At 33.8% G+C, this 12,623-nt stretch overlaps 3 protein-coding genes across 3 annotated transcripts in view; 2 read left to right on the forward strand and 1 right to left on the reverse strand.

Annotated features, from left to right (window-relative positions):
* LOC105168597 (probable rhamnogalacturonate lyase B) overlaps positions 1 to 2,092 on the reverse strand; it is a 4,177-nt gene extending 2,085 nt beyond the window's left edge. Inside the window, exons 1-9 of the mRNA XM_011088732.2 lie at positions 1,923 to 2,092; positions 1,714 to 1,835; positions 1,482 to 1,532; positions 1,278 to 1,397; positions 1,082 to 1,201; positions 846 to 987; positions 582 to 752; positions 181 to 336; positions 3 to 61 (exon numbers count right to left, since the gene is read on the reverse strand). Of these exons, the coding sequence (XP_011087034.2) occupies positions 3 to 61; positions 181 to 336; positions 582 to 752; positions 846 to 987; positions 1,082 to 1,201; positions 1,278 to 1,397; positions 1,482 to 1,532; positions 1,714 to 1,835; positions 1,923 to 1,964 (983 nt within the window). The 5' untranslated portion in view covers positions 1,965 to 2,092. The remainder of the gene's footprint in view (positions 1 to 2; positions 62 to 180; positions 337 to 581; positions 753 to 845; positions 988 to 1,081; positions 1,202 to 1,277; positions 1,398 to 1,481; positions 1,533 to 1,713; positions 1,836 to 1,922) is intronic.
* On the forward strand, positions 5,651 to 8,261 carry LOC105167992. The gene is made up of 6 exons (XM_011087890.1): positions 5,651 to 5,921; positions 6,144 to 6,220; positions 6,400 to 6,436; positions 7,253 to 7,472; positions 7,545 to 7,749; positions 7,980 to 8,261. Exons 1-6 carry the CDS (start codon positions 5,699 to 5,701, stop codon positions 8,142 to 8,144), a joined length of 927 nt encoding a protein of 308 aa, XP_011086192.1. The 5' UTR covers positions 5,651 to 5,698; the 3' UTR covers positions 8,145 to 8,261.
* LOC105168598 (glycine-rich protein DOT1-like) overlaps positions 12,102 to 12,623 on the forward strand; it is an 847-nt gene continuing 325 nt past the window's right edge. Inside the window, exon 1 of the mRNA XM_011088733.1 lies at positions 12,102 to 12,576. Within this exon, the coding sequence (XP_011087035.1) occupies positions 12,102 to 12,576 (475 nt within the window). The remainder of the gene's footprint in view (positions 12,577 to 12,623) is intronic.

Genomic DNA, 12,623 nt, shown 5'->3' on the forward strand with positions numbered 1-12,623 from the left:
AAGTTAGATAATACGGTGAGGAGATGAACTCATATGGCCATAACGATTCTTCCATTAACCTCTTCAGATGATTCATATTCATCAGATCATAAGTATTCATCATAAATATTACCCATCGAATGATGTGTGCTTCTCATTTTTCTTTGCATGTTTTTACAGAATTCTCAGGGGACAGACTACCTGTTTCTTTGCATCTAGCCATAGGTTGTGAGCTTTTGAGGCATCCGTGGTTGCATTGAGGTATACAAAAAAGGGACCAAAAACCTTTCTCCATGTCTCACCTTCTTCGAAATGAGCAACCATATCATTCCCAATGTAGTGACTACCATGGAACATCTGTTGCACCAGACATCAGATCCTCAACTTGGACTACCTTTTGAGGTTTTGCAAGTTTTCTTTTGTTAAAGGAAAAATAAAGACTCGGGCTTTTGTAGATTTGAATGAATACATTGAGAATAGAGATGATGCAAATCATCTCTCACTGAGAAAATTGTCCATTAGCTTTGTTAGTAAGTGTATGAAACTTAATGCATGGAATTTATACTAGTGCTTGTTTCATAGGTATTGAGAAGGAAGATTACAGCGAGGCAGGCTGGACCGGTGTGGACGGTAAGATTTTGCTTAGTAGGTCCACCATTGCGAAACTCATGGCTGGGAAATATGATCCAGAACCCAACAATCGGGTGGGAGCTTATCCAGCCATGGACTCCACCGTCCTTGTTGTCCATGGAATACTGATACTTGTCATCAACCTGATTTGCCGTAACACAGAAAAATTTGTCATCTTAGCACATAAAGAAGACATAACGTTCTATACTGTCAGATAGGACCTTACTAAACCATACCTCTCCCTTAAGGTCTGGATTTATGGGATTCACAAGCAAAACAGACTCTGGTACTATTAGCTGTTTGCCTCTACCAGGAAGTAGATCCTCCGGCATAGGCATTATTCTTTGTTTCTTGTCCGAGATTGCCATGTAGTGAAACCTGCTCCGGTATCATAATCAACTTAAATAATTAACTACGTACCAATCCGATAGTTAAACAACATACATATATAGTGTCTTTTAAGTAATTTCACCTCTCACGTCGCAGTTTAAACACCATTCTTGTTTGAGCAAGATCACAGGCAGGGCAGCCTGGAGGGCGCTCGTATATCGCATAGCAGTAGAACCCTGAAACCCCACTTCGTACAACATACCTGAAACCTGGAACTGTCTTAGTTGTACAAAGATTTGGTTTAAGAATTGACAGAAATTGCTAGTGTAAATGTAGACCTGATGTCGACAGTGAGTGGAAGTCTGGTCCCTGGAATTGAAGGATCATAGATGCTCTTAAATGATACCTCCAAGTGATCATTGCTCAAATTTATCACACTATACTCAGATCCTCTGAGCCTAAAGCAGGAGAACAGGAATCCCTTTAATATTCATCCTTAGATTTATACAGGTTTTCTCTAATAACACAGACAACCTACATACAATTGATATCTGTCCTGGCCTCCTGGCAAGTTCCAGTTAATGTCCCAGTAACTGCAAGTTCAGTAAAAAGTCATCACTAATACAAGATTCTTGATTCTTGAACTACTTTGGATCATACTATGAAATCTTGTTTGACTTAAATGCTTTCTGTATAGCTTGTTAAGACACGATAATCCATAGGACAGCTTGATTGATACATGCTTCGTAGTATGAATGAAGAATCGGAAGTTACCCTCTGTTGAATTCGTTTGATTTGAGGTCCAGCAGATTGCCCATTCCTCCATACTTTATGGCAGTCAATAGTCCTCCTGGTTTCGATATCGTCAGCCTTACCAATCCGTTATCCACTGTAATCTGCATTATAGTAATTAATCACATTAATATCATGTTTCGTGTGTTGTGTGTGAGAGAGAGAGAGATGTATGGTGATTAGCAGCTTACATAGGAGGCCTGGGTGGTCAAAGTGACATTTTTCTTTGCCATGGTTGAATTGTGGGTTCTCTCTTACGTCAGCAGGATTGGTGCATCAACATTTTAGTACATGCATTGACGAGAGTTGAGACAAATAGTCCTCGTTGCCATCGAAAACAGAAACTATAGAGAGAGAGAGAGAGATGCCTTTTCTTGTCTTGTTTATTTCTGGTATGAGAAAGTTAAGTTAATTAGGGTGTTTTCATTGACAAGGCAACTTTAATTCTGGACAGTGTTGGGTATCGACGAGTTTGGAACATAGTTGAAATTTGAAAGCTATCGAAGAGACGAATGGAATAGGTGATTGGCTGATAATCGACAGACGCTAACATTCATCTTATATATATAGGGGCATGTGACAACAATAAAAGACGCTCAATGTCATTTTAGCTACTATGTAATGCACCTTGAGGAAAAGGTAGAGTTAGTTTGTTTAAGGAGGAAAAATAATCAAAATTGTAAAATCCGTTTGTTTTGGGGGGCAAAGCAAAAGCAATTGTGTAATTAGTTCATTTTAACGTACCAAAATGAAATAAACGAGAGAATATTGTGGACCAAATTAAATAAATACGGGTCAAGAATGTTTGCATATCCGAAACATGAGTTGGACTTGGGCCTATCCGTGTCAAATCCCAGTATGTTAATATGGGCCAGCCTTGAAAGGCCCATTGCTATCGACAAGACAAGTTGGGTTTTTCTTAATTCATTTTTTTATTTTTATTATTCGATGAAAATAGGGTGTACCACAATTTAGATCGAATTGGATGAATCTAATGAATCGTGTACTAATTTAAATATAATAAGTTTATAATTACAAAAAAGGTATATATATATATATATATGTATATGATGTATTTAAAAACTTTGGTCTCACCATAATAGTTGAAGGATTTTTAAAAAAATCCTAAAATTATTGAAAGAATAGTCTTGCAAAACAGAGGTTGGTACTCCGATGTTTAAGTCAGTATTAGATTAGAGAAGAAATAAAAGAAAAACTTAAAATAAAGTGAGAATAATGGTAAAGTATGATGTGAAAGTAATAAATATTCATGGAGTGCAAAATATGAGCTTGAAATATGCTAAAAACGAAGAGAGAATGGTGCAAGAAAGTGAGAGTTTGAGAATAAGTGTATTGTTGTTTGATGTTACCGAAAATCTGCACAAGACTTCTGTTTATAGGCTTGTACAGAGTTGAATACGGAGTTAAATACTGAGTTCCATATGCCATTAGAAAGTTATTTGAGTTGGTTGTCATAAGCAACAAACCGTTGATGATACATGAGTTGGACTCAACCCTATCAAATCTGCCTACAATTTCGAGAATTAGTTATTTATAGATTTTTTTAGCTCGTTTATGATCAATTTACTTCGAAACACCTGAAGATATTTTAGGGTGATGTGTACAATTGTGTCGGCAAACTATATGACATGTCCTCTAAGCTGTGTGGTAACGTGCCTGGTTGAAATAAACTTATTTATTGGGTCTGCCAATTCAGTAAAGTAGCAGGTAAGCTTGTGGTTCTATTTTCCCTACTGATGGGCTTTATCCGTCCTGCTGGTGGGCACTTATCCATCCTACTAGTGATCTAGTTGGGCTAATATGCTTAACTTGTGGGTTTGACCCAATAATTTTAAAGGACATCAAAATATATATAACATTTCTTCTTGTATGAATGATTAGAATGTGATCAAATTTAATTTTATTTTAAAAAAAATATTTTCGCAATGGGCACAATCAATTACGAACACTCGATAAGTAATTCCTATTTAGTTAATTTATAGAAGAAATAAAAGAGGCACATAAAATATTTGTAGCAGGGAGTAGAGAGAGTGAGGATGATTGATGATGACTCCATCCATCCATATTGGTTACGTGATGAAGAGGAACACGTGTCCATGCATGCACCCAGGCCCAGCAAGCCAACGCAGACCGTAATTATATATATACCCCCCACGTCCCGACACCCAAACTTTGGCGAGTCTCCTCCAATTTCAATTTTTGGCAGCTGCCATCCAGAAGAATCAAGTTCAACCCACCTAAGACTGAGACTAAGACTAAGACTAAGACCATCGGCCTTGATACAAAAAATTGAACACCACAGGTCCGGATGACGTCTGGTGCGGTGGCGGCGGTCGGCCCAGGAGGCCTGCAACCCCACCCCACCCCATCCCAACATATATACTAATACTATACTACTGAGAAGATGGAAGGATATATATAGCATAGTACTAGAATTTTAATGAAATAGGGAATTAAGGACATGGACATGCATTCTTATGTCATATTCGTGTTTGGCTGCTTCTTCACATTTCCTCCCACCTTCTAATTCTCTTGACTTGTTTTCAACATTTGATTTGATTTGGAGTGTGCCAATTAATTCATTACTATATATCGATTCATCACTTGCTCTCACCTCATCTTACACTTTTCACTTTTTACCCTTTAATTGATAAATTGGTTTGGATTTGTTATTTGAGTTTTATTGCATTTTTTTATATATACATATAAATATGGTATTTGTATAAAAGTTAATATAATTTATTTTCATTATTCTAAAGTATCAAGACTTATATATTTTCATTATTTTTTTACTTTCAATTGTTTCCGCTCCATTATTAAAATATTGTGTGTGTTGCCATTATATCATAAGTTGGAGTTTGGTGAATGTAGGTGTTCATGAATAATTTATTATTAACTTTTTATTTATAATTATTGTTGTACTTAATTAGTAATTTATATTTGAATGTACTATCCGTTAATAAATTGTATGTATAGGGGGAAAAAGAAAAAGGAAAGGAATGAGTGTTGAATATCAATGTCTAATAAAAATAATTATAATTATTATTTTTTGATTAATAATATTATATAAAGTAAATTTAAATAATATATTATATAGTATAAAACAACTATTATACAGTGAAACAACATTTCATACATACAGTGAAGTTGTAACGTATGACCTTAGAAGTCAATGAGACCTCAACTTGGCAACTAATTGTTACTCCATAAATTATACTAACTCGCTTTCATTTTTTAGATTTAATATATACAATTGAACTAAATTCTAGTTCGAAAATATAGATCCATATAACATACGATGTACGTTGACACAATACTATCATGTAATAATTAAAGTGGAATAAAAGATTTTGAGTTAGTCTTAGGTAGAGTTATAACTTATTTGAATCGAGCTGTCTAGGCAAGTTGATATTTTTTAGTATATTTTATTATTTTTGTACTAATCCAATAAAGGAACTAGAAAGCTTATCAAAGAATATAACAAGTTTTAACCAATGAATTTGATGGAGTATGGAATCATGTATTTTCAGCTTAAAATTGATTGTGAGTTGGTACCTTGAAATTCTCCACCACCAACTTCACAATGGTGTAGTGGAAGCGAATGTTGTGATATGGAGCTAATGAGAGAATGTCCAGAAAAGTAATTAATACTGTCACAAAACGTTTTTCACCCCACATCAAAAGTTTAACCCAATCATGAATGCGTTTTTGAACTTATCCCCAGCCTCTGGAATTCAGTGACGAAATTTCTATTTTTCCGGTTCACAATCGAAATCCCAAAAGACTAAACTAACCCTCACAAAAGCTGCAGAAATGGACAAAAATGGTGACAACACTCGTCCTAATATTTATTCTCTTTTGTTCTCACATAGACCAAACTCTCAACCCCAAACCCAAACCCCAACCCTCTCTTTCTCCTCACTTGTCAAATTAATTTCATCAATTCATGGATTCTCCGCCTGCTCTCTCCACCCTCAACATGATACCAGCAGCTGATCGCTCTCTTGACGGGTTCTTCGTTTCGCAGCCGGAGATCAACCGCCATCCGCCGCCGACTAAAGCTGCAGGCGTCAGGCCTTATGTCAGGTCCAAAATGCCTCGGTTGAGATGGACGCATGATCTTCATCAGTGCTTCATCAACGCCGTCGAGCGCCTTGGAGGAGAGGATAGTAAGCCTGCACCCCATCTCTCTGCTGGAAATTAAACTATATAATTGCATGTGCATGAAAGTTTACGTGTTTTTTGAGTGTGTGAAATCAAAAAAAAAAGGAAAAGTTGAATTAATCTCAATATATTTAATTTAATTTCAGTTTGATTAATGAATATTTTGCATAATTAAGATATGATCCTGATCATGTTATAATTATTAATAATTGTAATTAAATGAATAGGGGCAACTCCAAAAATGGTGCTGGAGTTGATGAATGTGAAGGGGCTGACCATAACACACGTCAAGAGCCATCTTCAGGTTGAAGACAAACCAAGCCTTCCTTTCTTCCTTCTAGGGTTTACATTTTTTTTTTTGTGAATTTAATTGTGCTATATAAATGACGTAATTCTTTTTATTAAATTCTTTGGAATATTTCGTTTTTTTCAAGAGATGTCATCATTTAATTTATCTCATTTTCTTGTCATGGACATGGACAGATGTACAGGAGCATGAAGCATGAGCAGATGTTACAGGGTACGTACCTATAAATATATATATATATATATATATATATTCCGAATTAATGAATACTATTGATCCCTTATAATTAACCAATTATTTATTAATTATCCCAATTATAAAGATTAATAAAGAATGATTATTACACATTAAACTAATATTTAATCTAGTAAATTTAAACCAAGAACAGAATGAAAATTTCAGTTGTTTTTGCACCATAATTTAAATTTTATTATCCGTGGCATGTGTATGTTGAATGGAGCAGAAGATCGAATATGATTTGCAACAGAAAATTCGATTGATATAAATGCGTCTTAGCTAATCTGTTGATACTAATTAAGATATCCCACGTTCAATTAATTTTTGAACCGTTGATGAATACAGTAGATGGCCAACTTAGTTACATGAGTAAATAGACATATATATATATATTACTTATTGATATTAATAAATGCTTAATTGTATATATTGTCTATGTTTTTTAATTTTCATCTGAATTAATTGATTCTAATTAACCATGGACAAGAAACATGATTTAATCTTTAATTTTCATCATGCAATTAATTGAAACAATATTAATTGTACATTTGGAAGTCATATGGGGTTTCTAGTAATGAATTCAGGAGTAGTATTAATTAATTAACCAATATGTATAAATTAAAATCAAGGGATTAATTACTAGCTTATATGTCCAGCCTTAATTAACATTTTCAAAAATTCAAATATATAATAGGGCAGGGCAGAATTCCTGTCTGTAGCAGTAGGTAGCTTATATATTAACTGTTGATTTTATTACAGCTGGTACATAATCTATTCTAGTATTTGAAACAGAAGTGGAAGCAGCAGAAGCAGCGGCAGGAAAGAACAAGAAAACGGAAGCCATTCCACAACCAAATTATTTCCAGATTTCAGGCTCTTCACAATATTCCAACAGCCAAAACCCTGACATGCTATCAATTACCAAAGATGCGCCTTTTCAGGACCAACATTGCGCTTGTTTCTACTCTACGTCCCATGTCTCTGATAACACAAGGCCGCGGCCTCCAATTTGGTGCGACCTTGCTACATTGCTAGTAAAATTAAATTCATCATATGAATTATACATGTAATTATTAATTTGCAGGCAAGAGGTGAAACTGAAAGCAATGGAAACCGAAGCTAATATTGTTCCCCCATTTTACCACCCAGACAATGGCCAGAGATTCAACTACTCCATCATGCTCAGGGACTTGTTCCGCGGCTGCAAACCTCCATTAACAAACACTACTTCTCTTGCAACCGTAGGATTGCACGCACAGGTCCGGACCCCAGACGTTATCAACGTGCGAGTGAGTTAATTAAATTGTGGTCTGAACTCCAATTTCATACCCGGCAGGATTGCACCATAAGTAGTCCAGTTCCAACACATGCAACATGTTACATCTGCAATTATTATTAATTTCCCCTAATTTAGCTTATTATAAAGTATATATCAATTATTAATTCATGTCCTTAAAGAAGTGCCTTTTTTTATTATTTAATTAATATTTTAATTTGTATACATATACGTTGATTTCAGAGGAGCAAGGAGAAGCAAGTGGTGCTACGAGATTTGAACAGTGGCAGCAAGCAATCAAGTTTTGTTTCGGGGTGTCCGAGGGCTTTAAGGGTCGAGCCCAGAGGGTTAGGACCATCTGAATCCACAGACACAAATGATGTCTCCCTTGAACTAACTCTTGGTTAATTAATTCAAATTAACATACATATTATCTTCGTATTAGACTTAATTTACAGAATTAATGACTTTAAGTATCTAGTTTTTGTTTTGCTAATATCAAAGAATTTGTATGGAGGAAATTAAGACCCATAACTATATATATATATATGTATCAGTTGAATTTTATCATCTCTTTTTTCAATTAATCAAAATGCTATATTTAATTTCTTTTATTAATTCATTTAACCATGATTATTTCAATCAGGGTCCATTGAAATAACACGGAAAAACAGTATAATTAAATGTGTTTTTCTTTTACATAATATTTTTGAATGATATTGATTTTGATCAGCACCACATATTAAAACAAGATAATATATTTAATTTTTTTAATTAGTTTTCTGTATTAATTTATATGATCATGATTATTTTAATCAAAAATTACCTTCGGAACAGATAGAATTAAATACACAATGATCTGGATATTGAAAGTGAGTCGTTCTTATCGATTATAAAATCAAATTAAATAATATATTTAATTGATGTTCCTTTTGCTAGATTATTGAAATGAAAGAATTCTTACAATAAATCAAATTAGAAGAATGTAGCGCCAAAAATGAGAATATATATATATGTATAGGGCATAATTATATTAGAAGAAATAGTGGAAGACAGTAGAGAGAGAGTTTGACTACGGCCTGCACTGCACTGGATCACAATTATTGGTATGATATGATAAAGCTTTCACAAAACAGGGAACATAATCACAAAATCATTCTTGAACCACTCTTTCTCTCTTGCCATATTAATTTCTGATGCTCCTACTTTTTTCAATGGAACTACTCTTCCCATCCTACAATTCTTCAGTTGAAATTCTTTTACTTTTAATTTCATTTTCTTATTTGAATTATAATAATTTTAGGATCTATTTCAAATGAAGAATTTGAATTAAAATGACTCTATATTAATAGATTTGAAATTCATTATCAGACGGTAAAATAAATTAAATATTTAAAATGGGAAATAAGAATTTGAATTTCTTTACCTTATTAAATTATCCAAAAAATAATTCTTTAAATTTGAAATTATTAATTTAAATTTTTCAATCCAAATACGACAACATCATATGTCCATCTAATCTATTGTATAAATTAAAAACCAAATTGATTTGCACGACAAATGTCGGAGTATTAGGGAAGCGATGGGGTCAAAGGCATTACACCTCTTTCACGGAAAGTTATGGTGTTGTACGAAATTCATGCTACCTACTTTTGATATATTTATTAATGAAATACATAACAACTTGAATACAGAATTACAACACCAACTGGATACCAATACAATAAAATTTTAAGTATTTTCCAGATTAACTAAACTTTCTTTCAATTGGACAAAGCCACCACTTTTTTTAGTAATGGTGCCACCACTTTCTTGTGTATTTTTTAACTTTATCTTACATCTAATTAATGAATTATCAACTATTTAATAAGAATATAGTGAAATATTGATCTAAATTCATATAAATTCGGTGCCTATACAATATATATTACTTTTTCGTATACCAGTGATCGAGCAACTTATGCTTCATCCAAAAGAAACCTATGATCAGTTCTTGTTGGTTTTAATTGGTAAAGACGGATCAAAAATTATATACATGTTCGATTCTGATTAGGTACGCATCCTACATTGGTTGCAGATGAGGAGCTTGATTAGCTTATAAGTTCCAAGATCTCCTCTCCTTAGTGAGGCTTTTCAGAATAAAATTATAAAATTCATATGAAATTAAAATAAATAGTATCTCATGAAATGGGATACTAATCAAATCGTAAAGCAGATGGTATTATTCAAGTACTGATGTTAGAGATGGAGTAATTGATTTATATATATAGTAAGTAGAAGCAATCTATGATTTGGAGAGTAATTTGTGTTTGACAGTGGGATAGAGGTATGTGTTTGTCTTTACGCTTTAGACGAACTTAGCACATGCTGGAGAGTGTAGTCACATGTATTGGGCCATCCAAAGTAATGGAATATTAATAAAAATACTTAATGGAGGAAATTAAAAAATTGAGGAGAGAAATTCTTTATAATGAAAATTAAATAAATTCTTAATTATGGCTATGATTAGTCTTCAATAATTAATAAATTTAAAATAATTAATACGATATGTGTCTAGAAACTTAATATATATGTATATATATCCATTAATAATTAGTTGAAAATAATATTGAGAAAATTAGAATGTTGATGGTGGTGGCAGGTACTAGTGGTGAAGTGGGAAAATGGGGCAGGGCTACCCGAAACGGCGACGGACCCAGTTTTATTGGACTACTGCACCTGCCTTTATGTCATCCTATTTTAATAACTGCACATTGCTTAATTGTACACATTAAAAATCCCATGTATTCCATCCACTGAACCATCATATCTAGCAAATCACCAACAATCTCTTGGAATTAATTTGTTTTCTGCTTTTAACCAACTAATAATTCATTAATTAAGTGTGTTTAGGCAATAATTTTGTTATGATGTTAAATATTAATTAACTTTTTTTCTAATACTTTCAAATTTAGATTATGCGTCGTTTACGTAATATCAGAGACAAGTCAAATAAAACTTTTTTTTAACTGAATTCGAATATCATCGACACTCATTTATAAAAGGTAAAATAATTGATTCTTCTAGGGAGGTACCAAGATTATTAAACAAGGGATGAAATGATAACGATAACGATATTTTGTAGTTTGAGGTAGGTTTAATTAAGCTAATTAATGTTGTGTTGAAGAATTACCCGTGATTAATTTTATTAAAAAAATTAAAGATATAGTTAAGGTTATATTATAATTAGTGTAATCTAAATCACATGTAATGTAATCTTGATATTCCTATAAAAATGGCACCTGGACTCCATTACCATCAGCAGCTGTCATCGCCAACATTAACAAACACTACTCTTCAGCTTAATTAATAAGCAATTCACGGTGAAAAAAGTAATACATTAAAAGCAATATTGTATTAATTTGATACAAATTAACTGTAATTCTTTTAAATTATACATTAATTGTATAAGAATACATTCATCATATAATTAATTTTAATTTAATCTAACATACTCCAAATTCGAACTTCTAACTCATATTAATCAAATTGGGCAAAATATTATTTTTAATCCTATATATAAAACAAGAGTATAATTTGTTTTAGTACCACAATTATGGCAGGTAATGGTTTTAGTCCCATAAAACTTAAAACCACGTCTTTTTAGTAAAAATAAAATATAATTTTGGGCCTTTTTAGTCCCAAACAACACCTTTGACAACGCACATGACTTTTTAGGATTAAAAATATATGATTTTATGAGACTAAAAGTTACATCTATTATAACTGTGATACCAAAATAAGTTTTACTCTTGTTTTATGGGACTAAAAAAGTAATTTGCCCTAATCAAATTGAAAGCCTGAGATATATTAACTATGAGGCCTCAAGCCATTCAACAGACAAAACAGTGAAGGACCTTTTGCCATACTTTAGAGTAACATATCGATATTTATATTCATATGTGGGAAAATTTTTATTCGGATTAGGTTTAGTAAAATCAAATCAATTATAAAATAAGTATATCATACTTGTTATGTGATTGGTCAATTTTTATTAACAGTACACACGATCCCACTTTTAATATAATATAATTGAATTATATTTCTTAATAATAGAAAAAGGATACTTACACTATTGTTTTATGTTTGCGTAATTTAATTCTTTTGGTCACCTAAAGTCCAAATGGTTCCATCAAGATGATTAGTTTTAGTTTAAGAAAAAAGAAGAAAGAAGAAAGGGAGAACATAGGATCATTTGTAAAACAGCACATGCAGAGTTAATTGATAAAAGAGGGATGATGAGTAGTAAATGATTGGGAGAGTGCATGTCTATAAATAGAAGCGGTCTTTGAGGAGTAGAGCACTAAGTGATCATTGTGAGGAGCCATGAGCACTCGATCTGTTTCCCTGCCTCTTCTTCTTCATCTTTCGGTTCTTGTTGCATGCATTTATTCTTCTTTTGGTGAGGGTGGTGATGATTATTGCCCTTATGGAGGTTGGCGCGGTTGCAAGAGCTTTTTCGGCCAATTTGGAGGTGGCGGAGGTGGTGGAGGTGGAGGTGGAGGAAGTAGTGGTACTCGGGGAAGTGGTTCTGGTCATGGTGAAGGTTTTGGAGCGGGGTTCGGTTTAGGTGGGGCAGGAGGAGGAGGAGGAGGAGGAGGCGGCGGCGGTGGTGGAGGAGGAAGTGGTGTTAGTGGAGCTGGATATGGGCACGGAAGTGGTTTTGGTGCGGGTGCTGGGTTTGGTGGACGAAACGGAGTTAACGGCTTTGGTGGTGGAGGCGGTGGAGGTGGAGGCGGTGGAAGAGGAGGTTCTGGGTCGGGTCATGGAAGTGGATTTGGTGCAGGCGTTGCTGTAGGAGGCAATGCAGGGGGAGGCGGAGGAGGAGGAGGAGGAGGGGGGGGCGGG

This window comes from Sesamum indicum, linkage group LG8 (assembly GCF_000512975.1).
Source record: "Sesamum indicum cultivar Zhongzhi No. 13 linkage group LG8, S_indicum_v1.0, whole genome shotgun sequence".
In the NCBI taxonomy this organism is placed as follows: domain Eukaryota; kingdom Viridiplantae; phylum Streptophyta; class Magnoliopsida; order Lamiales; family Pedaliaceae; genus Sesamum; species Sesamum indicum.